The 25,174-nt window shown below is 37.7% G+C and overlaps 2 protein-coding genes across 3 annotated transcripts in view; one reads left to right on the top strand and one right to left on the bottom strand.

The window, feature by feature from the left end:
• Window positions 1-13,337, top strand: part of CDK17 (cyclin dependent kinase 17) — a 44,364-nt gene extending 31,027 nt beyond the window's left edge. Inside the window, exons 10-16 of one of the 2 annotated variants that reach the window (XM_049782813.1) lie at window positions 1,386-1,506; window positions 3,726-3,823; window positions 4,904-5,009; window positions 6,408-6,450; window positions 8,467-8,557; window positions 11,017-11,094; window positions 11,628-13,337. In XM_049782813.1, coding sequence (XP_049638770.1) covers window positions 1,386-1,506; window positions 3,726-3,823; window positions 4,904-5,009; window positions 6,408-6,450; window positions 8,467-8,557; window positions 11,017-11,094; window positions 11,628-11,665 — 575 coding nt within the window. In that variant the 3' untranslated portion in view covers window positions 11,666-13,337. Of the gene's footprint in view, window positions 1-1,385; window positions 1,507-3,725; window positions 3,824-4,903; window positions 5,010-6,407; window positions 6,451-8,466; window positions 8,558-11,016; window positions 11,095-11,274 lie in introns of both variants that reach the window. The other variant, XM_049782815.1, reaches the window with a different exon arrangement.
• A 5,053-nt stretch (window positions 13,338-18,390) lies between these two features.
• Window positions 18,391-25,174, bottom strand: part of ELK3 (ETS transcription factor ELK3) — a 73,367-nt gene continuing 66,583 nt past the window's right edge. Inside the window, exon 5 of the mRNA XM_049782834.1 lies at window positions 18,391-18,627. Within this exon, the coding sequence (XP_049638791.1) occupies window positions 18,529-18,627 (99 nt within the window). The 3' untranslated portion in view covers window positions 18,391-18,528. The remainder of the gene's footprint in view (window positions 18,628-25,174) is intronic.

Below are 25,174 nucleotides of genomic sequence, written 5' to 3'. Positions count from 1 at the left end.
TCTGGTCATATAATTAATATTAACAAATATTATTTGGAGGGTAGGATGGTGCTCTTCAGCAGTGCTTGGGCTGTTTCCAGTGGTACTTGACTGGATGTGTGGACTTCTTCAGTGGTTGGGCACAGTGATGTGGTAATGTCTAGGCCTAGAGGGGTTGGGAGCCACCAGAGCCACCCGATGCATTACTCAGGGATTCTCGAGGGACTGTGGTAATGGGAGTGTAACCCAGTGCCTTGTTCAAGCTCCACCCTTTTAAGCTATTTCCCTAGTCCCAAATATAAAATTATTAAAAAGGTAAACATTTAAAATGGCTATCTAACTCAGAAACTACTATTCTAAATGACCAGTTATATGAGATTATAGAATCGTGTATGGGTAAAAGATTCATCTAAAATTCAGGGTTAGGCCAGTAGGTTTGTTTGGGGGCCACACTCAGAGATGTTCCATGGCTTCATCCAACTAAATGGTTGGTCAATACTCCTGAATTTACAGCCTTTTGAACTAGCTCCTCAAACCTTGACCAATGGACTTTATATAAAAGAATAAGATGTAATTTTAGCTTCTACATGAACTTCTAAATATTTTCTAGGTTTTATCAAATGTCAAAGTACAGTATACATAATGTATCAGAAAAGTCTTCTTGTTATAATAGTTTTCCTCCTTCCTATTTCATATCTGTGAGATCTAATTCTTTTAGTAAACATTTCCTGGTACCAAGAAGAGCTATCTCAAGTTGCACAGCACATGCCTGTAGCATGTGTGTGAACTTGAATTCAGTCCTTGTTACTGCCTGTTCCTCACTACCATTGCGTGTGGCTCTGTAAAAAAAATTAAAATACAAAAGGAAAATGAACAAAGAGATGGCAAGTAGTTCATCTCAGTGGCATTGCCTTTTTAAATGTAAGTTCATCATTTTGGTGTAATTATTCAGAGACCAAAAGGAAGCAACTTGTTTGGGTTAATGCAGCTCCTTTATCAGTGTATTCATGAGTAAAAAGTAAGCATGGCCTCTGGTTATGTAATTACCTAATTGCATAACTGCTTATTGACCTAAGACCACAATGCACTCAAAGAAAATTCAGAAATGAATTTTGTCACCCTTTTAAAAGATACAAAGTTGGGACCAAAGAGGTGGCACAGCGGTAGGGTGTTTGCCTTGCACGCGGCTGACCCTGGACAGACCTCGGTTCTATCCCTCGGCATCCCATATGGTCCCCCAAGTCAGGAGCGATTTCTGAGCATCACTGGGTGTGGCCCCCCCCCCCCAAAAAAACAAAACAGAAAACCTGAGCACAGCCTGCTCAGGTTGACTGTGCTCATGGTGAGGATATGAACAGAGTAATCCAAAATACTTCATGTTTGCTTTCTTTTCCCTACGTCTAAAGGACTAGCTAGAGCCAAGTCAGTTCCCACAAAGACCTACTCAAATGAAGTTGTCACATTGTGGTACAGGCCACCTGATGTCCTACTCGGCTCCTCAGAGTACTCCACCCAGATTGACATGTGGTAAGTATGTTGTTATGTTAATAATTTTGAAAAAATATAGCCATTTGTTTAGGGCATACTCAGAGGTATTTAACAATCGGAGTTAATATTTTCAAGAGACACAGAATAAGTAGTAATTAAGAGTTCTGATAGATGGTAGCCAAGGTTGAAATACCGATTCTGTTATTACAACTAATAATTTCACTCAAATGACTAGATCTGCCTCTATTTTCACATTTTAAAAATGTTGTATTAACAATTAGTTTAAAAGGCTAATGTTATGATCAGTTGAACTAGTATATTTGAAGCTTTTAAAAAGGTAGCTTTTGATTTAATTTTTAAGTTATAAAGTAAATTAAAACAAAATTATTTTTAATTATCACTTACTATTCATCAAAGTACACACCCTCAACTTTCTAGTACTTGATGATCTCAACAAGACTCTAATTTTTAGATTATTACTATAGACAAGTGTTTCCTTGTAGTCAAATGGGCTACCCACAGTAGCTCTAACATAACCTAGACTTTCCTGCCTTTGTTCCTGAGTTTATACCAGTTTACACATTTGTAGTAGCTACTTACTTCTCTAAGTAGAACATGAACCCAGGAGACTTCAAAACACTGCTTTTCTAAATTTTTTCTGGATACTTAGATGGTAATTTTTCTTTTATACTACATATATTCACACTCAGTGATGTTCAGGGGTTACTCCTGGTTCTGCACTCAGGAATTAGTACTAGTGGTGCTTGAAGGAACCCTATGGGGTATCAAGGATTGAGCCTGGGTCAGCCGTGTGGAAGGCAAGAGTCTTACCCACTGTTATTATCTCGCCAGCTTCTGTGGCTGCATTTTTTTTTTGCCTGCACACTTTATGTACTAATAAATGTTATATTTTCTACTGAAGTTAAAGGTTGAAAATTTATAATTTTGATTTCAGACATTTTTTAAAATTACTTTTAAAGTTGGTAAAGTTTACATAAAATTTATCATTTTGACCCAGTTTAAATCTATGGTTCTATTGAGTAAATTCATATTGTGGTGTACCATTACTATGATCCATTTTCAGAATATTTTTTATCTTACAGAACCCAAACTCTCACATATTCAGTAAAACTCCGTTTTCCTTTCCTCTGAGCCCCTGACTACTTTTCTACCATTCTACTTTCTTTGTCTATAATTTTGACTTAGAAAATACATCACACAAATGGACTTATTCAGTATTTATCCTTTTGTGACTGCCTTATTTCACTTAGCTTAAATGTCTTCAATGTTTTTCTGTATTGTAGTTTATGCCAGAAATTCCTCTTTTAAGGCTGAATAACAATTATGCATATTTTACATATGTATATATGATAGATTTTACTTATCTATCTCCTGATAGACACAGATTCCTTGAATTTGAGTAATGCAGTGTTTTAGACATAGGTGGTACAAATATCTCTTTTGAGAGCTTATTTTGATTTTTTTTATTTGACTCTGAGAATGTGACTCAATGAGAGGGTACTTGGCCTTGAATGTATAAGGAGCTGAGTTCCATCTGGCACCACAGGGAAGTAAACAAAATCCTGTCAAGTCTTTGACATAAATTTAGAAGTTTAAGTGTTAGACATATAGCAATTCTATTTAGATTTTTTTGAGAGAACTTCATCCTTTTATATTCATGGAGCTATTTTAATGGCTCCATTATTCTACTTTCTATTAATTAATAGAATACAATAGACAATAGAATACAATAAGCAATATTCATTCGCTTATCTTCTATCTATTATTCTACCTCCCCCTTTCTTCCCTCCTTCTACATATTCTTTACGTCTACGTAATCACTCTGCTTCCTAAGCATCTTACGTCATTGCTTCTCCCTATCCTACTCACATACTAGACATTAAATCACTATTAGCTATTGCTACTGTTTTACTTCAAGGATCATGCAGAGGAATTTGAGATTCTTTTTTCCTTTTTTCTTCTACCCTCTGTGGCTCCAGCCTCCACTTCCCATGGAAAGCTAGACATTTAAGTTGGGGGAAAAAATGAGGTATAGCAATATGGAGGTTGAGGCATTTGGGTAAAATAAATATTAACGAATGAGTTTTGCTATTTCTGAAAAAAAAAATCGTAGGTTTTGTAGCAAGTCAGTATAAAATTTTGCAGAAAGACTGTTTAATAAATCTGATATTCTTAGGCTTTTTGCACTTCAAAATTTGTAAGTTAAGCAATCACTTTTTTTATGATATATTTTGAAGGGGCGTTGGTTGTATTTTCTTTGAAATGGCTTCTGGAAGACCTCTGTTCCCAGGATCAACAGTGGAAGATGAACTGCATTTAATTTTCCGACTGCTAGGTAACAAAAGAAATCTTTTCCAGGCAATTAGTCATTTATGATATAGTTGATTAGCTATAGTATATAAGGTGGTATATTTTTAATATATGTGTGAAATGATGATGTGACTGCTAATAGCTATTATTACTTTTAATTAGCATTTTTATTTTATTTTATTTTATTTTATTTGTGGTTTTTGGGTTACGCTCGGTGGTGCTCAGGGGCTACTCCTGGCTCTGTGCTCAGAAATCACTCCTGGTAGGCTCCGGGAACTAAATGGGAAACTGGGAATCGAATCACCATCTGTCCTGGGTTGGCTGCGTGCAAAGCAAACACCCTGTCTGTCTATCTCTCCAGCCTTAATTAGCACGATTTTGGTAGATCTATCTAAGCAACATTTTATTTACTGACTTCTACCTTTGCAATAAAGATTTTATGCAATAAGAGACTCAGAAGATGGAGCAGTGATATAGAAAGCCCCTAGGGCAATGATGAGGCCTTGAGCTTAATTTGAGTTCATGCAGGGACTGAAAGATCCTTCTTCACAGTCTAACGGGGATCCTCAAAATTTTTAAACAGGGGGCTAATTCACTATCCTTCAGACCATTGGAGAGCCAAACTATAGTTAAAAAAACTGAATAATAGTGGCCCATGGGTTGTAGATTGAGGGCCCCTGACTGAGAGGTCTGAGAGGAAGAGACAAGAGGCAGAGAGGAGGGGAGTCAGAGTGCAGTGCACATTCCACATATATGTACTGAAGGTGGCAAAAACACTAGGCAGGCCAGATAAGTGTCTTTGGCAGGCACATGTGGCCCACAGCGGTAGATTGAGGACCCCTGATTTAACATCTCTGAGGGAAAATGGAAAAAAAATTAATGTAATAAAAGAAATGAAAACAGGATTATTTCTGCTTGGTGTCAATTATACACTTTGATTTTTATGGTATTATTACATAGTCCAAGAAAGTGTCTATGTTTACTCTGTCATTTTAGTTTAAAAGTGGAAAGAGTTGAGTCATCTAAATATAAATTATTAATAACTTTATTCTGCCTACTTATATATTTTTATGTTTATAAATATTTATTTTCTTTTAAAATTCAGGAACTCCATCTCAGGAAACTTGGCCTGGTGTTTCTTCAAATGATGAGTTTAAGAACTACAGTTTTCCAAAATATAAACCACAGCCTCTAATAAATCACGCACCCAGGTACTTAGCTTTTTACCTTTAAGTAAAAAGGGGATTATTTTCAGTCTCTAGAAGTATTAGGCTTAACATGGATTCAGGAAAAAAGCATGTAGATAATTTCCACCTATAGTATATAGCCCTCTTCTCCTGAGGAATCAAACAGAAACAAGCACTTCTAGAAACAACTCAGATTCATTATCAGGTTGATTTTGAATTAATTTTGGATCATTGCATATTCAGAAACCTTTTGCTGTTGCCAATTTTTTTTTACCACCCCCACATTTACTCACACTACCCAGCATGGGGTTGAAAAGCTTAAGCCCAGAGTTTAAGAACCTCGAGTCTAATGCGCAATTTCTGAACTGGGGGGGCCAGATGGCCCTTGTGGACCTCAGTATATTCTAAGGTGGCTGCAGATGAGAAAATTGAGTAAATGTGGGTCTATGACACAAGAGTAGGGGTTTAGCCAATAACAGTTAGGGAAGGATGCATAGAAAGGAAACAAGCTCAAAAGGAGGCCAATGTCCAAAAACCTAAGCGACACTGGTCCAGAGAATGTCTAGAACACAGTGTACACAGCTCCCACTAGAGCACTTAACTCAGGCATGTGGGTAAGGTATTTCCATATTCTGGTTCTACTTGTTTAGTCTTTGAGAGGCAGTATCATTTCTGGGTTTGTTTGGGTGTTTGTCTTGGTATTTTTTGGTTTGTTTTTGTTTGGGTTCAAACGTCCTCCTGACTGCTATCACTCCATCCCCAGAACCTGTCCTTTCTGGTAAAGATTGTCTTTAAGATAATCACTAAAGATTATCTTTAAGATAATCACTAAAGATCACATTAAGATAATCACTAAACTAAATATGATTGCTATATTTATCTTCCTTGATTATATATCATTGATTTGGTTAGCCCTTTTAGATTAACATGATTAATTTATTGAAATTATTAATGCATATTTAAACTTCGTAATTTTTAGTACTCAGTACTCAGCAAACTACACTGTAAAACAGTTTTTGAGTTAATTTCTTTTATTGCATATATCTTGAACCACTGTGCTAGATTTTGGGGATATATATATAACTTCACCTGTATGATAGAGAAATGGTGCTTTTCTCTTTTGTTTTCAGTAAAACATTAGAAATTGATACTTTCGTGAGTTTTCTCAGTAGTGGAATTTTCCTCAAAAACATATTGATGGCTTTTCAAAATATTCTGTAGTTTCAGTGATGTACTTGTTTTTGTGTATTGAAATTATTTTTGGTCTCTTCTTAAGTGTCAGTATAAATCTGAGGATAAAATAATTTTGTGTCTATTGGACACTCTTAATTCAGTAGATTGAAGTACTTGGAAAATAGTCTCATCTGAAAAGTAGTTTTCAGTCAAAATAAGAGAGAATAACTACTTTTCTATTGTTTTTAGGTTAGACTCTGAAGGGATTGAGTTGATAACAAGATTTCTTCAGGTAAGTCATACCTTACTTTGTAATTAAGTGTAATTAAGTTACATCTCTAAGCCCTCCAATGTTTTAACCTATAGAATGGGATTGGTAATAACCTCCTTCAAATGTTGTCATGACAGTTAGGATTAAATGTAATGTTATTTAGTGTGCTTAAAACACATGCTTAGGGGCCGGGCGGTGGCGCTAAAGGTAAGGTGCCTGCCTTGCCTGCGCTAGCCTTGGACGGACCACGGTTCGATCTCCCGGTGTCCCATATGGTCCCCCAAGCCAGGAGCGACTTCTGAGCACATAGCCAGGAGTAACCCCTGAGCGTTACCGGGTGTGGCCCAAAAACCAAAAAAAAAAAAAAAAAAAAAAAACACATGCTTAAGTAAAACAAAAAAAAGTAAGGTTTATCATAATATATCTGCTGTGTCATTGTGACATAGAGCAGAACTCGAAGAGACAGGTGTTGAGCTGCTGTTGTTCAGCTCCATTAAGGACAGACTGTATGCAGTTCCTGTTCTCCTTTGTGCTTTCCTTCTATCCTACTACAGACTGCTGAACCTCTGGATATATTCATGTTTTTATTCAAAGCAGAAAAAAGAGAGGATAAGGGTATGTCAGTTACATTAGTCCTTTAGTAGTATCCTAAGAAAACCTTAGAAAGCAAAGGATTCTTCCTAAGAACATTAGGAACGCCGGAACACTATTATAAATTATGGAACAAGATTGTTGTAATTAGTTTAAATTAAAACAGTTAACAGTTCATGATCAGAGTTGGAAGAGTTATGATTCATGATTAGAGACAGACACATGGACACAATTTCTCCTTTTCTTTTTCTTTTCTTTTCTTTTTTTTTTTTTTTTTTTTTTTGTTGACCACACTTAACAGTTCTTGGATGCTACTGTGGCATGATGCTGGGTAACTCATTACAGTGTTCAAGGTACCATTAACTCCTTGAAACCAAACCTGGACCTCCCTGTGCACACTCATCTTTTCAGCTAGCTCCCATTAAATAAATTTTTTTTTTTTTTTTTTTTTTTTTTTTTTTTTTTTTGTTTTTGGGCCACACCCGTTTGACGCTCAGGGGTGACTCCTGGCTATGTGCTCAGAAATCGCCCCTGGCTTGGGGGGACCATATGGGACGCCGGGGGATCGAACCGCGGTCCTTCCTTGGCTAGCGCTTGCAAGGCAGACACCTTACCTCCAGCGCCACCTACCCGGCCCCCATTAAATAAATTTAGTTGTTGTTATCAAGGAGAATGAATCAATGAATTTTTTGTTGTTTGGAGGCTATACTCAGTGATGAAGAGGACTTAGGCCTTGCTTTGAGTTCAGGGAAATGCCTCTTGACTCTCATTTACTAGTGACTGTCATAAAGGTATTGGTTGTATTTCCACTGATCTCTTACTAGTTTTGGTATTGGTTTGTGGCTGTTACTCCCAGTGAGGTGCTTGGGAATCTTGCAGAGCAATGGAATCCCAGCTTATCACACACATGGATGTCCCTGGGCCAATGATTCTTTGATATTTATAGAGAAAAGTAACAGGTCAAATATATTTGTCATCTATTCAGGATCTACAAAGAATCAAAAACTGTAGGGGCTGGAGAGATAGCACAGTGGTATGGTGTTTGCCTTGCAAGCAGCCAACCCCAGAACCAACAGTGGTTCAAATCCAAGCATCCCATATGGTCCCCCGTGCCTGCCAGGAGCGATTTCTGAGCACAGAGCCAGGAGTAACCTCTGAGCACTGCCAGGTGTGGCCCAAAAACCAAAAAAAAAAAAAAAAAAAGTTTTAGTCCTGCTTTATTTTGGAAATTGGAACTGAGCTATAATTGTAATAGTGTAATCTCAATATCAACTCAGATTTGAGTATATCTGGAGTACTCCAAATAGGTTCTAAATTTAAATAGTTTTTATATTAACTGATCAAAATAACAGTGGCTCTGAGTGCCACTTTATAACCCTATTTATAGTATATATAATATTATACATATTAAATGTATAAAGTTAAATACTTTTCACTTTTTCACAGTATGAATCTAAGAAAAGACTGTCAGCAGAAGAGGCCATGAAACACGTATATTTTCGAAGTCTGGGACCAAGAATACATGTGTTACCTGAAAGTAAGAAATTTTAAAATGTTTTCTTATCCCATCCCTTCCTCTTCTTTATTTTTATTTTTCCAGAGCTGGAAGCAGGTGGATTCAGTCAGAACTTAAGAGGTAAATTAAGATTGTTAATGATTTTTTTAAGCTTATAATGAGCCTTTTGGTAATTAAACCAGAATTAATTAAAGGGGAGGTATATGTCTTTTTTACATATATACTTCCATTTTTTTTGTTTTGTTTTTTGTTTTTAGGCCACACCCAGCGGTGCTTAGGGGTTACTCCTGGCTGTCTGCTCAGAAATAGCTCCTGGCAGGCATGGGGGACCATATGGGACACCGGGATTCGAACCAATCACCTTTGGTCCTGGATCGGCTGCTTGCAAGGCAAACGCCGCTGTGCTATTTCTCCGGGCCCTATTTTTATTTTTTTATTTACTGATTGATTGATTGCTTGGTTTATGGGCCACACCCAGTGGAGCTCAGGGTTTACTCCTGGCTTTCCACTTAGAAATCGCCCCTGGCAGGCTGTGGGACCATATGGGATGCTGGAATCAAATCAGGTCCCTCCCAAGTCAGCCGCTTTGCAAGGAAAATGCCTTACCACTGTGCTATCTCTCCGGCCCCATCCATTTTTATTTTTCTTAACATTCAAAACTAGATTTTTTGGTAAGAAATCCATAGTGGGCCAGGACTGTAACTCAGGTAGGGTAACTTGCACTGTATGTATGATGAAGCTATAGGTTTAGCCCTGGGTTCTCAAAAGAAATCTGCTACTTCAACATTGGTTATTAATCTTAGTGGGTTTAGAAGATAACATTTGATGTGAGACTTTGTTGTTAAGCTTGACAGATTAATAAAGCACAACCAAAATAGGAGATTACTTCTTTGTGAAAGAATTCCATTTCAGGAAAATAACGGTGATTTTCCTTCTGACTTTGATGCTGATGATCACTCTAACTTTGATCAGAAATTAACATATTGATAGTAACTGAAACAGCTGATTTCTCATGCCTAAAATAACTAGATCTTATTCATAGCATTTTTTATTGCCCCAATATTTTACTTTAAAATTAAATAATATGGGGCTAGAGATTACAGTGGAGCAGGCTCGTAACTTGTACACATACAACCAGTTGGGTTCTACCCTCAACACAAATATGGTCTTCTGAGCAACATCAGGAGTGATTCCTGAGCATTGCCAAAGCAACAACAAAAACTTTGAGTAAAGTGAATGGGATTAGAGATTATTTAGAGCCTTGATAATAATGGAGAGTTTTACAAATAGTCATTAACTTTCTGATCTCTTGACCAAAGAATATTGTTTTATCAAGGTTTTCAAATTAATTAAAATCAAGAATTCAAACTTTTGAGGCCAGAGCGATAGCACAGTGGTAGGGTATTTGCCTTGCATGCTGCTGACCCGGGGTGGACCTCAGTTCTATTCTCAGTATCCCATATGGTTTCTTGAGCCTGCCAAGAGCAATTTCTGAGTGTAGAGCCAGGAGTAACCCCTGAATGCTGCCAGGTATGGCCCAAAAACCTAAATAAGTAAATTGCTTTAAAAAAATACTTAAAGGGCCAGAGTGATAGCACAGCAGTAGGGTGTTTGCCTTGCATGTGGCTGATCTAGGACTGACCTCAGTTCGATCCTGGCATCCCATATGGTCCCCCAAGCTAGGAGTGATTTCTGAGTGCACACAGGGTGTGGCCCAAAAACAAAAAAACAAACATAAAAATAATTTAAACTTTCATCTAGTCTTCTTCCCTCCCTCCCTCCCTCCCTCCCTCCCTCCCTCCCTCCCTCCCTCCCTCCCTCCCTCCCTCCCTCCCTCCCTCCCTCCCTCCCTCCCTCCCTTCCTTCCTTCCTTCCTTCCTTCCTTCCTTCCTTCCTTCCTTCCTTTTCTTTCAAAAACTGCCTTGGTGACAGATGAGAAACACAGACCCCTAGTTTTCTGTAATTTTGTTCTGTTTTGTTTTGGGGTCAGAGCACCCAGTGGTGCTCAGGGCTTATTTCTGGATCTGCACTCAGGGATCACTTCTGGAAGTGCTCAGGGGACCATATGGAATTCTAGGGATTGGTGTTTCCAGGTTGGGCAAGTGCATGGCAAGCGTCTTGCCACTACACCTTTTCCCTGGCACCTTTGCTCCTAATTTTTGAAGCTCATTTGAGGACTTCATACCCTCATATCATCATAAATAAGGAAAAAGAATAAAATTGATGTAGTGTATTGTGTTTGGTCTTCCAGCCCATTAAGTCTTAGTAAGAGACAGTGTATATTCTCAGAGAACACCGTGAGGTACCGTGAGGGAGCAAGTTATTGAAAATACATTAATTTGTTTTTTTCTTAAGTTCTTGGACAAAGGGAAGAATATTTTTAGGCCTCTTCCTTATAAGTGTAGTAAATACGAAGGCATTTTTTCTGTTGGCTTACATCAGTTTTAATAAACCAGATTATTTTTGTCTGTGCCTTTTAGGTGTATCAATATTCAGTTTGAAAGAGATTCAGTTGCAAAAGGACCCCGGTTTTCGAAATTCTTCTTATCCAGAGACAGGTGTGTTTGTCATAAATCATTTCACGTGTCGATCATGAAATTTGCGTGTAAACAAATTTTGGGTTTATAAATTGATCAGTAAAATTAATGATGTAAAAAAAAAATTAAAATGTACAGTGCATTCCACAACTGTGTATGTTTAGCATTGCACGTACTCACTTTTCTATATGATGTGGGCAGCTCAGTAACTCTTCCGAGAGAAATCTGACTCAGTCAAGTCAGGGATCCTGAAAGCTGCAGATGGCACAAAAACCGTTTACAAGTGGCCTGGCTTGATCTCTGCAGACGCCATCCCTGGCACCTGAGCAGAAGACACGTCTTGTGCTTCCCTAGTCTTCAGGTTCAACACTTCGAAGCATAGAAGCTATAGACTGACCCCATCAACAAAAGGGTTATTCTAAGACAGTGCTGATCACCCTTACCATGGAATATTAGCTTTTGCTGGTGGGAACATTAGCTTCCTAGTCACCCAATACTGTATGTGGGATAAAACTGAACCTTGAACTGCCTCATAAGATGACTTTATATTTTAGGACATGGGAAGAACAGAAGACAGAGCATGCTCTTTTAAGTCTGATAACATGATTTCAAGCCCAGCCCCTCTCCCCCCAGCCTTTCTTATCAATCAAGGACTCAGATCTGAAGGCAATTATTTCTTTTGGTGGACTTGGAATCTTCATTTGTCTACACTGTCCTTCTTCACAGTGGAGTCTTTTTATTTCAGACCTACAGATTGTTTTATATTCGTTGTCACAGTGTGACAATTTTTTTGTACAGTTGGTTTTAAGGTCTTCTCTGCCATTAGAGCCAGTAGGTTACAGCTATTGATGTAACTGTAGCTGCAATTTTTGTGCAGGACTGAGAAACACAGTGCATTATTTATTGCGGAATCATTGCTGCTAAATAACTACTGTCTGTTTATTTAACACAACAATTGAATGCCTGAAGAAGTTGCAGTGGCTTTATTATATGTGAATGCATCTGTTTCTCCTCACCAATTGTTATACTGCTGCATTTGTTTGTTTGTTTTTAAAATTAAACTGCAGTGTTTCCTGGAATGTAAAGTTAGCTTTGCTTTAACAGTACAATAAGTGAGCCATCTTGAACACTCTTAAGTTCATGCTACATCATTTTTTATTGAACATTAGCAGGTAGATAGCTAAGAAATTAATAAGCACATTATGTTTATTAAAGCATGTGATGCAGAAGTTGATTTCAAGCAAGTGAATACCTGATAGATACCAATAAATTAAAGCACCAAAATTATTTATTTTACCTTTCCTCATTTTTAGAAATATTTACTGCATATTATTGGATATTTGTAGACTAATATACTTACATATTTTATGTTGTGCTTTAGTTAAAACTAAATTATACAAATCCAGTCAAACATGAACAGTCTTGTTTTTGTTTTAAATACGCTTCTTTGATTAGAAAGGATGATATTTCATGGAGATAGTTTCTTTCTGTTGGGGGCCATGTGTGTTTGTTTTAATAACACTCACATGGAACCAGCTAAAAGCTGTAATGTATCTTTGATATGAGCCATGATAAATATAGATGAAAGAAATGAGTTTTGGGGATTTTTTTAAAGGATTGTGTAGGAATTATCTGTTTACCAGAGATAATGAATACTACAGTTTTAATTATGCACCTCTTTGAACATCTTAAACATGCCTTGGTGTTGGTAACAGTGTTTTAAGCATTTGTGTTCACTTTAAAGGATTGCTTAGTGCATCTTACATATCGCAAATTTCAATTGATATATTTTGAAATGGTCATGTAATTTTTTGGTTTATATATCATGAAAATAGTCATAACTTAAATTTTTTCCCTGACATTCACTGTAAAACATTCAGGGGTCCTACCATTTCTATTCAGGAAATCTTGTAGTTTATTGTTATTTAACAGTATTAAGTGAATTTTTGTATATTTCATTTTAACTTTATTTGTGAATAGTGACTGTGGCATGTTTGGGTATTATTTTAATATTTCATGATACTGAAATTTTAATTTTTATAAAAAAATTCTGAAACAAGATTCATGTGTAATGGTGAATATTGGACCACTACTGCTTTTCAAATATGTAAATTGGTTTTATGTTAAATCTTATAACCTAACTGCTGTTGTTTCTAACTGACAGACATGTATTAATATTGTACTTTGAGGGTTATAAATATTATGTGGAAATTCCTCCATTTTGTTTTGAAATTTATAATAACAAAATCTTCATGTTGTTAAAATGTGGCTTTGTCCTCAGTTCTTTCTTGGAGAAGAAGGCTTAGCGGAATGGGATATTTTTTAAGGATTTTTTTAAAAGGATGTTTTTTGTTTTGTTTTGTTTTGGTTTGGTTTGGTTTGGTTTTGGGGTCATACCCGGCAGCACTCAGGGGTTACTCTTGGCTCTACGCTCAGAAATCACTCCTACCAGGCTCAGAGGACCATATGGGATATAGGGATTCAAACCACCATCCTTCTGCATGCAAGGCAAATGCCTACCTCCATGCTATCTCTCTAGCCCCATCTTTTTTAAGTCTTAAGACATTTTTAAGTCTGACTGCTTATAGTGATATTTATGTGTGTTGTCCACTTATTTAGCAGTTCATTCCATAGTGGTATAGGGTGGTACACTCAATCTCAATTAGGAAAAGTGTCAGATTTTCTCATTTGAGGTTACATATATAGAAAATTTGATCAAGTTTCTACTAGTTGGATTTTGGGCATGTAAAAAGCAAAAATAATAATGTAGTTATAAAAAATTCTTAATAGAAAGTCCCCAAATTTTTCTTTATTAAGAAATTTGGTGGATTTTTTTTTTATTCTGTTTTTGGATAATTGAGCACCATTTAGATCCTCACAAGTTTACCATGAAGATCATTGAAACTTGGAAGTTTTGAACCTGGATTACTTATAATTCATCTTAAAATGACATGGTTCTCAAAGGTAAGAGGGTCTTTTTTTGCTGATTTATTTCCAGGTAGTGTTGTTAATACACATTGCTTTCACTAGAATTATGGTTGTATTCTTTTTGGTACTTTTATCAGCCTATATTGAAAAACTACCTTAGGTGACTCAAGGCAATCCATATGGTCAATTTTTTTTTTAATTTTGTTATTTTTGTTATTATTATTTTGGCGGGCCTTACTCATAGCTCTTTACTCGGGGATCACTTCTAGCAGGGTTTGGAGGACCATATGAGGGTGCTGGATCAAACTTAGATTAGCCAGATACAAAGGAAGCACCATAACCACTCTGTCTATTTTGGGGAGTATTCCAAAAATGTATATCTTCAGCCTTGTTTTAAAATATTTTTTAGTTGTGACAAAATAGATGACATTTGTCCCATTACTGTTTTCAACACAAACTTTAGTGCTGGTGTTAACCTGTTAATGACATTAATTACATTCACAATATTATACACTATTACCAGAATTATTTTTTATCACTCCCAACGTTATCCACTAAGAACCTATTTCCCATACCCTTCCTGTGACATAAACTTTAGTTAAAGTTTGCCTAGTGTATTTTATGAATGGAATTATACCTTGGGTGTCCTTTTGCATGTTTTATTCCACTTGTTTTCAATGTAATCTGTTATAATATATCTAGACTTTATTTTTTTTTATGGCTCTATAATATTGTTTGTATGAGTCACATTTTGTTTATCCATTCAGTTTCGGATTTTTCCCCCCCCTTTTTGGGTCACACCTGGCAGTGATCCTCTTAGGTCTGCACTCAGGAATCACTCCTGGCAGTGGTTGGAGGACCAAATGGGATGCTGGGAATTGAATCCAGGTCAGCCACATGCAAGGCAAGAACCAATCATTTTACAGTCACTCTGGCCTGTCCATTCTTCTATTGATGAGTCCTGGAGGCACCCCAATTTCTGGCTATCGAAAAACAATGTTATTTGAATATTGGTATATAAACATCTATTTGAGCTATTGTTTTAAGTTTTATTTATGTAGGAATGGAATTTAGTAATTTAACTTATTAAAGAATCATCAGATGATTTTTCTGTGAATTTTTCTTATTCTTGGCAACACTTTTTTTTAATTGGTTCTAAAAGGAGTTAAGTGGTATCTCAAGTGGAGGTGGGCTGGTCACTATGTCTGGTATAGCAGGACCACTTTTTGTTGTTATTTTTGGGCAAATCCAGTGACACCCAGGGGTTACTCTTAGCTATGTGCTCCTGATTCGGGGGATCATAATGGGGGGTGGGGGGGAATCGAACTGAGGTCTGTCCTAGGTTAGCAAGAGCAAGGCAAATGCCCTACCACTTGCTCCACCACTCCGGCCCCATCTCAGGACCACTTATGAAACCGTTCCTTTTCCCTCAATTTAACTTTACTACCTAGATTTATTTCCTTAGGTAGATTTAAAGCAATTTGTATACATTCATAGCATGTTTTTATTAGTAACATAACTAATGCTGGATAATAAGATGCATTTTCATCCTTAATCCATGCGAAAAAGTGAAATTTGGATCATCTGAATTAAATCAGCCACTTATCTCAACATCTTTTATCACAAAGTATTTATTGAACAAAAATAATATAACAGTAAAAATGATGCATACAAGAAAGTGAATGAAAATTTACAGTCATAGAAAAGATGTGTACAAAACAGCCATTTTAATTTTGTAAAACATTAGCTATAGCAGTTTAACACTGATCAAACAGACATTTAAAAAGAGTTATTTAATATATTCTTGAAATCTATTTTAGTTGATAAAAGTTGTTAAAACCACACACACACACATACATACACAGAGAATGAGGCAGTTATGTTCTACTTTAAAGCCTTCAGTTCTGTTACAGTGAAATCGTTTTAGTTTGAGTTTTGGTTTTGGATTTTGGACCACACCCAGCAGCGCTCAGCTGCTAGCTCTGCACTCAGAACTTACTCCTGGCAGGCTCAGGATAACTTATGTGATGCAGGTGATTGAATCCAGTGGGCTGTGTAGAAGGCAAATATCCTACCAACTGTAGAACTGCTCTGGCCTATTCAGTGAGTTTTGATCCATTAGAAATATTTTTCTGTCTGATAAGGCTAGAGCATTTTATATTAATCATTATTTGGTGGAAAGGAATGCAAGACTCCAGATTTAAAGTCATTTGAATATTTCCTATCAGTTATACTGATTTGTTTTGGGTTGAGATGTTTACACATTGATAAACTAGTTTCATGTACTTTTGATGCATTCTTCTGGTTTATAATGCTCTATTTCTTCTAACAGTTTTGGATTAGTAATATACTTTTAGCTTAGCCTGGAAAAACAGGACAGGACGGAGCACCAGTGTTCTACCTTCAGTGATCCACATGTGTAGTTTCAGGCTGCACCCAACTACTCATGTGCACTTGTACTTAACTGGAAATAGTGGTGGCAGGTCTGGGATATATGCATTGTAAAAGGTCCCTTTTAACTCTAATATTTTGTTTGACCACTTCTTTTGACCAGCCCTTTTAATAAAGAATTATCTAGAGTCTATGAAGGAGCAGCTGTGATGTCTATTTGTAGATTTTGGAATCAGTCTCCAATTATTTTGTAGTGAAATGCATAGAAGTACTTAGCTTTTTTCTCTCTTCCAAAGAGGTTTATTATCCATCCCTAAACAGAATTTTCAAATCCTGCATCAAAATTTGTCAGCTATCGTAAGAAAATTTATACTTGAAAAAAAAATTTTTTTTTTTTGGTTTTTGGGTCACACCCAGCAGTGCTCAGGGGTTACTCCTGGCTGTCTGCTCAGAAATAGCTCCTGGCAGGCACGGGGGACCATATGGACACCGGGATTCGAACCAACCACCTTTGGTCCTGGATCGGCTGCTTGCAAGGCAAACGCCGCTGTGCCCTATACTTGAAAAATTTTAACCACATTTCAAATTGGTTTATTATTTAAATTAAAATTACTAAACTAATCTTTAATTAATTTTGTTATCTTACACCTTTCCTACTATGTACAGAATGGTGCCTTTGAATGGTGTCTAACTTTTTTTGAAGGAGCAGAAATTAGGTTTCTGTGACAAATCACCACTCTAAAGTACACTACACGAAAGCATTTCCTTCTGAATATTCCAGCAAATTATTTTATTATCAATTGTTTTACACTGATGAGGTACTTGTAATGCTTTATTTTTATTTTATTTATTTCCTTCATTCTTACCACAACTTAGTAAAAATAAAGTAGTGTATCCTGCTTTTCAGCCCTCAAGAAACGCTATACTACATACTTGGGTTACAAAATTTTTTCTTTGTTATCTGTATTCAATACCAGCCTGTGAGCCTCTTCCAGAGCATTAGGTTGTTGTTTTTGGGGAGATTTTGGGGGGTTTGGGGTCACACCCAGCAATGCTCAGGAGTTACTCCTGGCTATACTCAGAAATCACTCCTGGCAGGCTCAGGGGACCATATGGGATGCCAGGATTCGAACCATCGTCCTTCTGCATGCAAGGCAAACGCTTTACCTCTATGCTATCTCTCCGGCACCCAGAGCATTAGGTTTTAAAGTGTTAATTATACTTTTTAAGTGTTTAGAGACACCCTGAATCATAATAGGATATAAAATGAGCCAGAGAGTTGTATGGATTCTCTAAGGAAATTTGGGAGAACTGGGGCTAATTTTTGAAAGATTTTAGCTAACCTCAGAAACAATGCTCTAGAAGCATAGAATTATACTTAGTATTAGAATTCTATGCATAGAATTAAATTTAATGTAGCCTAAAAGATTCTTAACGACTTTTAGGCTACCAATTCAAAGTTCTATTCTTTTGTAAGGATGCATTTTAAAACATTGTTTTTATGAGTGTTTATTGTCTATGGCTTAGTTATATTCTTACAAAAATATTATGCAGTCATTACATTTACTGAATTTCAGTTCTAAGGCAATTCTTATACAACTGAAAGCAAAGGGAAAACGTAATATGACTATGCTTTCATATTGCCTACTTATGGAAAAAAATAAGAAAATTCTACAACAGAGCTGTTTGATGCTAATTTTTCTCTTTCAGACATTTTCTCAGAATACTAAAAATATATAAATCATTTACATAAAACTAAATGCAAGGAAGGCACAGCTGGCTATAATGTATAGAAGCACATTCAGCATATTCAGGATTAAAGAGAAAAAAACTTCACATCCTTATTAGTTACACTGAAAACTATTAAGAAAAGTTCTTCACTGTCAACAGTGTTCAACACTTAAGAGCTAAGGATATAAAAATTAAAATTCACTTAATGCAAAACAGATTTTATATATACTTGAATATAAAAAAGTTTTTTAAAATGCTAGCATAAATCTAGACCATCCAAGGTATGAAAAGTGCAAACCAAATTAACAGGGTTTCACAATGTCCTTCTCATGACACAGGTAAACCAGCCCATGGGGACAAATTTGTTTCATCAGCAAATGAGTCTTTCTTTGTAGCCAGATGTCATCAGGATTTCTGAGAACTGGAAGAAAGCAGGACTGGAGAAGCAGCTCTGTCCAGACTGGGGATCGGCACTGGCATATGGCCGTTGAGCAGGGTCGGGAACTGTAGGGTACAAAGAATTTTCAAATAAGCATTGCAAATCTCCTGGGAGAAGTTGGGGGATATTTATATTACTAGACCATGATGGAACACTGTTCTCATCTTCCCTGTATCAGAGGTCAGTTGTCAGTTATTTCACTGAAGAGATAACAAAGATAACAATGAACTTGACTCAATATATATGACTATATATGACTATATATATATATATATATATATATATATATATACACACGTGTATACAGCAAAGGGGTAAAGGCCCAGATTTATATACTAAGCTGTTGGGATTTTATATATAAATATAGATATTCACTTTATGTAAAAAGTTTCAAGTTAAAATGTTCAATCATATAAGCCAACCTATGAGTCAGTGATATTTTTCTTTTCTTTTTTTATGGTTTTTGGGCCACACCCGGTGACTCTCAGAGACTATGCACTCAGAAATTGCTCCTGACTTGGGGAACCATATGGAATGTTGGGGGGGGTATCGAACCACGGTTTTTCCTAGGTTAGTATGTGCAAGGCAGACGCTCTACCGCTTGCATCACCATTCTGGCCCCAAATCAATGAATTTTTAAAGATACTTTAAAGTTGCAAAATGGAGCAAGGAAGGCCTCTTCAACAAGTGGTGTTGGGATCACTGGTCAGCCACTTGCAAAAAAGCAAACTCAGACTCCATCTAACACCGTGCACAAAGGTCAAATCCAAATGGATTAAAAACCTTGATATCAGACCCGAAACTATAAGGAATATAGAACAACACATACTTAAAATACCCCATGACTTTGAGACTAAACTCATCTTCAAGGAGGAAACAGGACTCTTCAAGTGGAAGCAGCGGTAAACAGATGGGACTATATTAAGCTGTGAAGCTTCTGCACCTCAATGGAAATAGTGCCAAGATTACAAAAGCCGGACGAGGAGGTGAGGGAAAAAAAAAAAGATTACAAAAGCGGCCCACAGAATGGGAGAAACTATTCACCGAATATCCATTAGATAAAGGGCTAATATTGAAGATATACAAGATACTGACAGAACTTAACAAGAAATAAAAACAAAACTCCATAAAAAATGGGGAGAAGAAATGAACACTTTGTCAAAGAAGAAATACAAATGGCCAAAAGGCATATGAAAAAATGTTCCACATCACTAATCATCAAAGAGATGCAAATCAAAACAACAATGAGGTACCATCTCACGCCACAGAGATTGACACACATCACAAAGAACAAGAAAGATCAGTGCCGGCAGGGATGTGGGGATGTGGGGAGAAAGGAACTCTTATTCCCTGCTGGTGGGAATGCTGTCTAGTCCAGCCTTTCTGGAAAACAATATGAAGATTCTTTAAAAAACTGGAAATCGAGAGCTGGAGAGATAGCATGGAGGTAAGGCATTTGCCTTGCATGCAGAAGGATGGTGGTTTGAATCCCGGCATCCCAAATGCTCCCCCAAACCTGCCAAGAGCGATTTCTGAGCAAAGAGCCAAGAGTAACCCCTGAGCGCTGCTGGGTGTGACCCAAAAACAACAACAACAAAAAAAAAAAAACTGGAAATTGAGCTCCCATATGATCCAGCTATACCAATTCTAGGGATATACGCTAGGAACACAAAAATACAATTCAAAAATCCCTTCCCCACATCTATATTCATTGCAGCACTATTTACAATAGCCAGAATCTAGAAACAACCAAGATGCCCTTCAACAAAGGAATAGCTAGAGAAACTGTGGTCCATATACAAAATGAAATATTATGTAGCCGTCAGGAGAGATGGAAGTCATGAGTTTTCCTATATGTGGATGTACATATGTGGATGGTGAGTGAAATAAGTCAGAGTGAGAGGGACTGACACAGAATAAATAGTCTCACTCATCTAAGGGTTTTAAGAAAAATTAAGGACATTATTGTAATAATGCGTAGAGAGAATATAGATGAGGGCTGGAAGGACGGGCTCTCACAAGAAGCTCACCACAAAGAATGGTAAATGTAGTTAGGGAAATAATTATGCTAACAATTATCATGACAATCTTGATGACTGAGAGAAGTAGAATGCCTGTCTCAAATACAGACAAGTGTTGGGAAGGAGGGGTGGGAGTGTTGCCCTGGTGAGGGGGGGTGTTGTGTTTATGACTGAAAAAAAAATGAGTACAGAACACTAAAATATCAGAAATGCATATTTAATTATTCTTTGCTACAATCCAACTGATTCTGAATTTTTTTGTATCTAGACCAGACCATGGAAATTCTCTATTCAAACCCCCATCAGTATAATAAAAAATAAAACTCTCAAAACTACCCTTATACTTGTAAAATCAAAAGAAAAGATTTCAATTCTATTCCTAAACACCCTTTCCCAGTGCCAAAGTAATGAAATATAGCAGAACATAGTGACTTTTTTTTTTAAATGAAAGGCAGAAATCAAATGTAATATAATACAATCTGCTACTCTGAGCTTTACAAAGTTCAATTTATTCAGATAGCGGAGACATGGAGTGGTTGAAGAATATGCACCCCCCCATATAATGTTTTGGCATCATTTCATGAAAATCTAAAAACCAATATTTAACAAGGTAAGTTATTAAATGATCATTTTGGGGGTTAGAATGATATAGTACAGTGAGACCTTGCCATACGGGTGACCTAGGTTTGATTTCTGGCCCCGCATATGGTCCCCCAGACCTCCCCAGTGATCCCTAAACACAAAGCCAGAAGTATGCCCTGAGCACCTTCAGATGTGTCCCCACCCCCCTCAAGAAAAACCCCAGCATATCCAGACAATCCTATTTGAGTTAGTATTTGTAGTAGTATACATTTCTTCACGTCTTCTGATCCTTAACACCATTATCATTGAGATCTTGGGACCAGAGTAATAGTATAGCAGGTAGGTTTTTTGCCTTGCACAGGAATGATTACCCCAGGTTCACCAGAATGATCCCTGAGCTCTAGTTTGGAATAAGACCTGAGCACCACCAGGTGTGGCTCCAAAACCAAAACAAATGAAAGATAGCTTTCATATAAAAACCTGTCCAGTGGGGCTGGAGCAGTGGCACAAGCAGTAGGGTGTCTGCCTTGCTGCATGCACTAACCTAGGATGGACTGTGGTTCGATCCCCTCCCCGGCGTCCCACGGGGTCCCCCAAGTCAGGAGCAATTTCTGAGTGCATTTCCAGGAGTAACCCCTGAGTGTCACCAGGTGTGGCCCAAAAACCAAAACCAAAAACAAACAAACAAAAAAAACCTCCAAAAAACCTGTTTAGGGTTATCACTTAAGAGATTAGGGTAGAAAATCCTGTATACAATTAAAAGCCCATTGCTGCTTTTCCATTCTAATCATCTGTCATTCAGCTCCTTCCCAGTCCATTTCCTTTCATAGCAAATCCAAATGTGCTCAACCTCTGCTGAAATTCTGTCCCTTCCTCAATTCAGATGTCACTGTTGTTCTCTCGCATTTGCTGGAAAGAACTACTCATGTTGGATTCTTGTACTATCTGTGTACACATCTTTATTTATATTGTATGTCCCCTACAGTCCCTGCCTCAAAACAGACTGCAAGTATTTGCTGGGTTAGATTCAACAAATTGCAAGTTGCACAAAACATTCTCAATTAAAAATTTAACTGGCTCCACGTTAGTTCAGCTGCATCTGTATCTACCAAATATATTCCAGATTGATCAAAATCAGCCTAAAAATTAAACATCCTGTGGACAAGCTCAAAATTACCCACCTGCAAGTGGCCTTGTTTCACTGGTAAATCAAAGTTATATATTCATTGTGCAGGGGCCATGCCAATCTTCTCTATATTTGCTGCCGAAGCAAGCACTCAAAGTTATATAGTCAGACTTAATGCAAGAAAAATCTTTCACTAAAATATTACAGAGGTTTTATCTTTTACATTTATTTTACATTTGTCACTAAATCCAGGAAGACTAGCAGTTATTCTCGCTTTCTTACAGTTTCTTATCTCCTGTAATCTGCTATAATAGTCTTATTGGTAACTTGTGTGGTAGTCACACCTGGTGCTTGGGGGTTACTCCTGTGTCTACACTCAGGAATTGTTCCTGGCAGTGTTTGGGGTACCATGTGGGATGTCAGATACTGAATCTAGGTCAGCCACATGCAAAGTAGGAACCCTACCAGGTATGCTATCTCTCTGGCCCTTCTGTGCAAAAATTCCCTAGCTCCGTTAATAGCTGTCACTTACCCCAAAGGTTTGGATCTACTTTTCCAGTAATTTCCAATCATCATAAGATACTTGGAAAACATTTTTTGTTTGTTTGGGTCTTCTTGGTTTTTGTTTTTGGAGTACATCGAGCAGTTCTTGGGGGATTTACTCCTGGCTCTATACTCGGGGATTACTTCTAGCAGTGCTGGGGGCTAAAGGGGACATATGGGATAGGATGTTGGGAATTGCACCTGGGTTGGCCACATATAAGGCAAATGCCCTACCTGCTGTACTATCATTCTGACCCCTGGAAACATTTAAGTTCACTATAGGCCAAGCCTTTTTTCTAATCCTCCATAACACAAGATACAGTCCTCCAGCACATTTATATTTGTCACATATATTTGTCAAATATAAAACTCATTTTCATTACTTTTAAAGGGGACTTATTGATACTAATTAATCAAAGTAATTTGTAACCAAAGTTTTGAAAATCTATCACTTGAGAGGTGTAACTAAAAATATCAAAACTTTTACTATGCTTTATTATTTACCATTTTCAAAACTGCTGACTCCAATCAACACACTTGGTTGCTCTTTAAAAAATTGAAAATCCTTATAAAAGGATTGTAGAGTGCCAGGAACAAAAAAATTGCCTTGAGCCTATGGTAGAGTTGAGTGGGGATTCAGCCGCAGTCACCCGGATTGATGCTGTCTTGTTGAGCCACCCAATATGCTGCACCAGTAGCATAGCACCCATTTCCACGTGGTTATTGAGCACTGCTCAAAGCACTGCTCCTTTACAGAAAGCTGCCAGGGAGAAGAAACCAGACAAGAAAGTAGAGGTGTTGCTAGAAGAGGAACATGAAGTACGTGGTAGCAAAGGTTCTTGACCACTGTGGTGCACCAGGTGAAGCCTCTCCCTCCCTGAAAGTGAATAAGCTTCTCAGTTGAGGCCTGAAGACCCAGAGAGAATCTGGATTAACCATCCTTACTGCCAAATAACAGCTAAGACAGATATATCAGAGGAAACTGAGTGTGCCATGGCTTCTGCTTCTGAAGATAAGGGAGCGAAATGCAGGCCACAGAAGAAAAGCAGAGAGCAGGCCTTGCCCCAGGGTATTTGGATCCATAGTGGATCACTAGAGCTACGGAGTCTCATGGAGAGCTCGTGTTCTCGATGAAATGGAAAAACAAGCTGAAGCCGGCCTGGTCCCTACTAGAGAAGCCAACATTTGCCCCCAACTTCTTACCCTTCTAAAGACAGGTGAATAGGGCCTTCCTATCACTGGGAGGACAAAGGAACAAAAGATGCAAGAGTGAATTCTAAGGTTAGAGAGAAGACAGGACTAAGGCAATTGTCTGACATGCTACTGACCCAGATTTGATACCTGGCACCACAAATGGTCCCCTGAGCCCTGCCATTAGTGATCCCCTGTGCACAGCTGGTGTGGAGCAAAGACAAGAGAGGAACTTTCAGGTATAGCCCGTCACAACTACCTGAGTTTTCGATGAGGACAGAAGCTCTGCCCACAATGACATCTTGAAAAGATCTTTGAAGAGTGCCACATCTGGAAGGGAAGGACTTCATGGAAACTATCCTGCACTTGACTGTGAAACACAAGTGTCCCTCCGTGAAGGGCAAAACCTGGTAGAGCCCAAGACACTAATGCTACACTAATGTAGCAAGCAGCTACAGCAACCCAGCTATGCATCTCCTAGTGTAGCAGACTGAAGTTGGGCGCTGTTATTACCACTGTATTGTTTGAGAGAGGTGGGGGAAAAGGGAGATGAATGGAGCCAGAGTGAGGCAGTGGTGAACTGGTGGAAAGTACAACTGATGACTATTTGGTTCTATGTCCAGAATATTTCATCTTTTCATATCGTTGGCAACCTACATGAAGACCATTAAGAGACTATTGGATGCTGGAAATGCCTGGAGCAGATCACCCAGGGGTCCCTAGAAAAGGGTTAAGCCAACTATCAACTCAACCAAAGGTGCTGTTGGGACTATGAACATGGATTTGGGCCGGGGGGGGGGGGGGGGAGGTCTTAGTTTTAGTGTACACAGTAGACAGATCCTTGTCTTTAGAGGACCCCATTCTTGAAGCTGACACAAAGATCCTTCTCCTTTTTAGCAGGAATTTACAAATACCAGCTTGTCCATCTGATTGTCCACTAAGCCCTGATGACTAGTCTTTGGAGAGAGGAAGAGAGCGGGAAGTAAAGACAATGAAAGCCCTAATCAACAGGTGACACAAGTTTTGCTGAGTTGCTTTAGAATTTGAATGATGTCAAAAAATTTTCGTAAGGTGCAGTGGTTCACTTTAAAACAAAACAAAACAAAACAATTTCTTTTTCAAAGAGGCCACACTCAGTGCTGGGGCTGG

This window comes from Suncus etruscus, chromosome 11 (genome assembly GCF_024139225.1).
Source record: "Suncus etruscus isolate mSunEtr1 chromosome 11, mSunEtr1.pri.cur, whole genome shotgun sequence".
NCBI lineage: Eukaryota > Metazoa > Chordata > Mammalia > Eulipotyphla > Soricidae > Suncus > Suncus etruscus.
The sequence above is the reverse complement of the archived record's forward strand: the minus strand, read 5'-3'. Positions and strand labels throughout refer to the sequence as shown.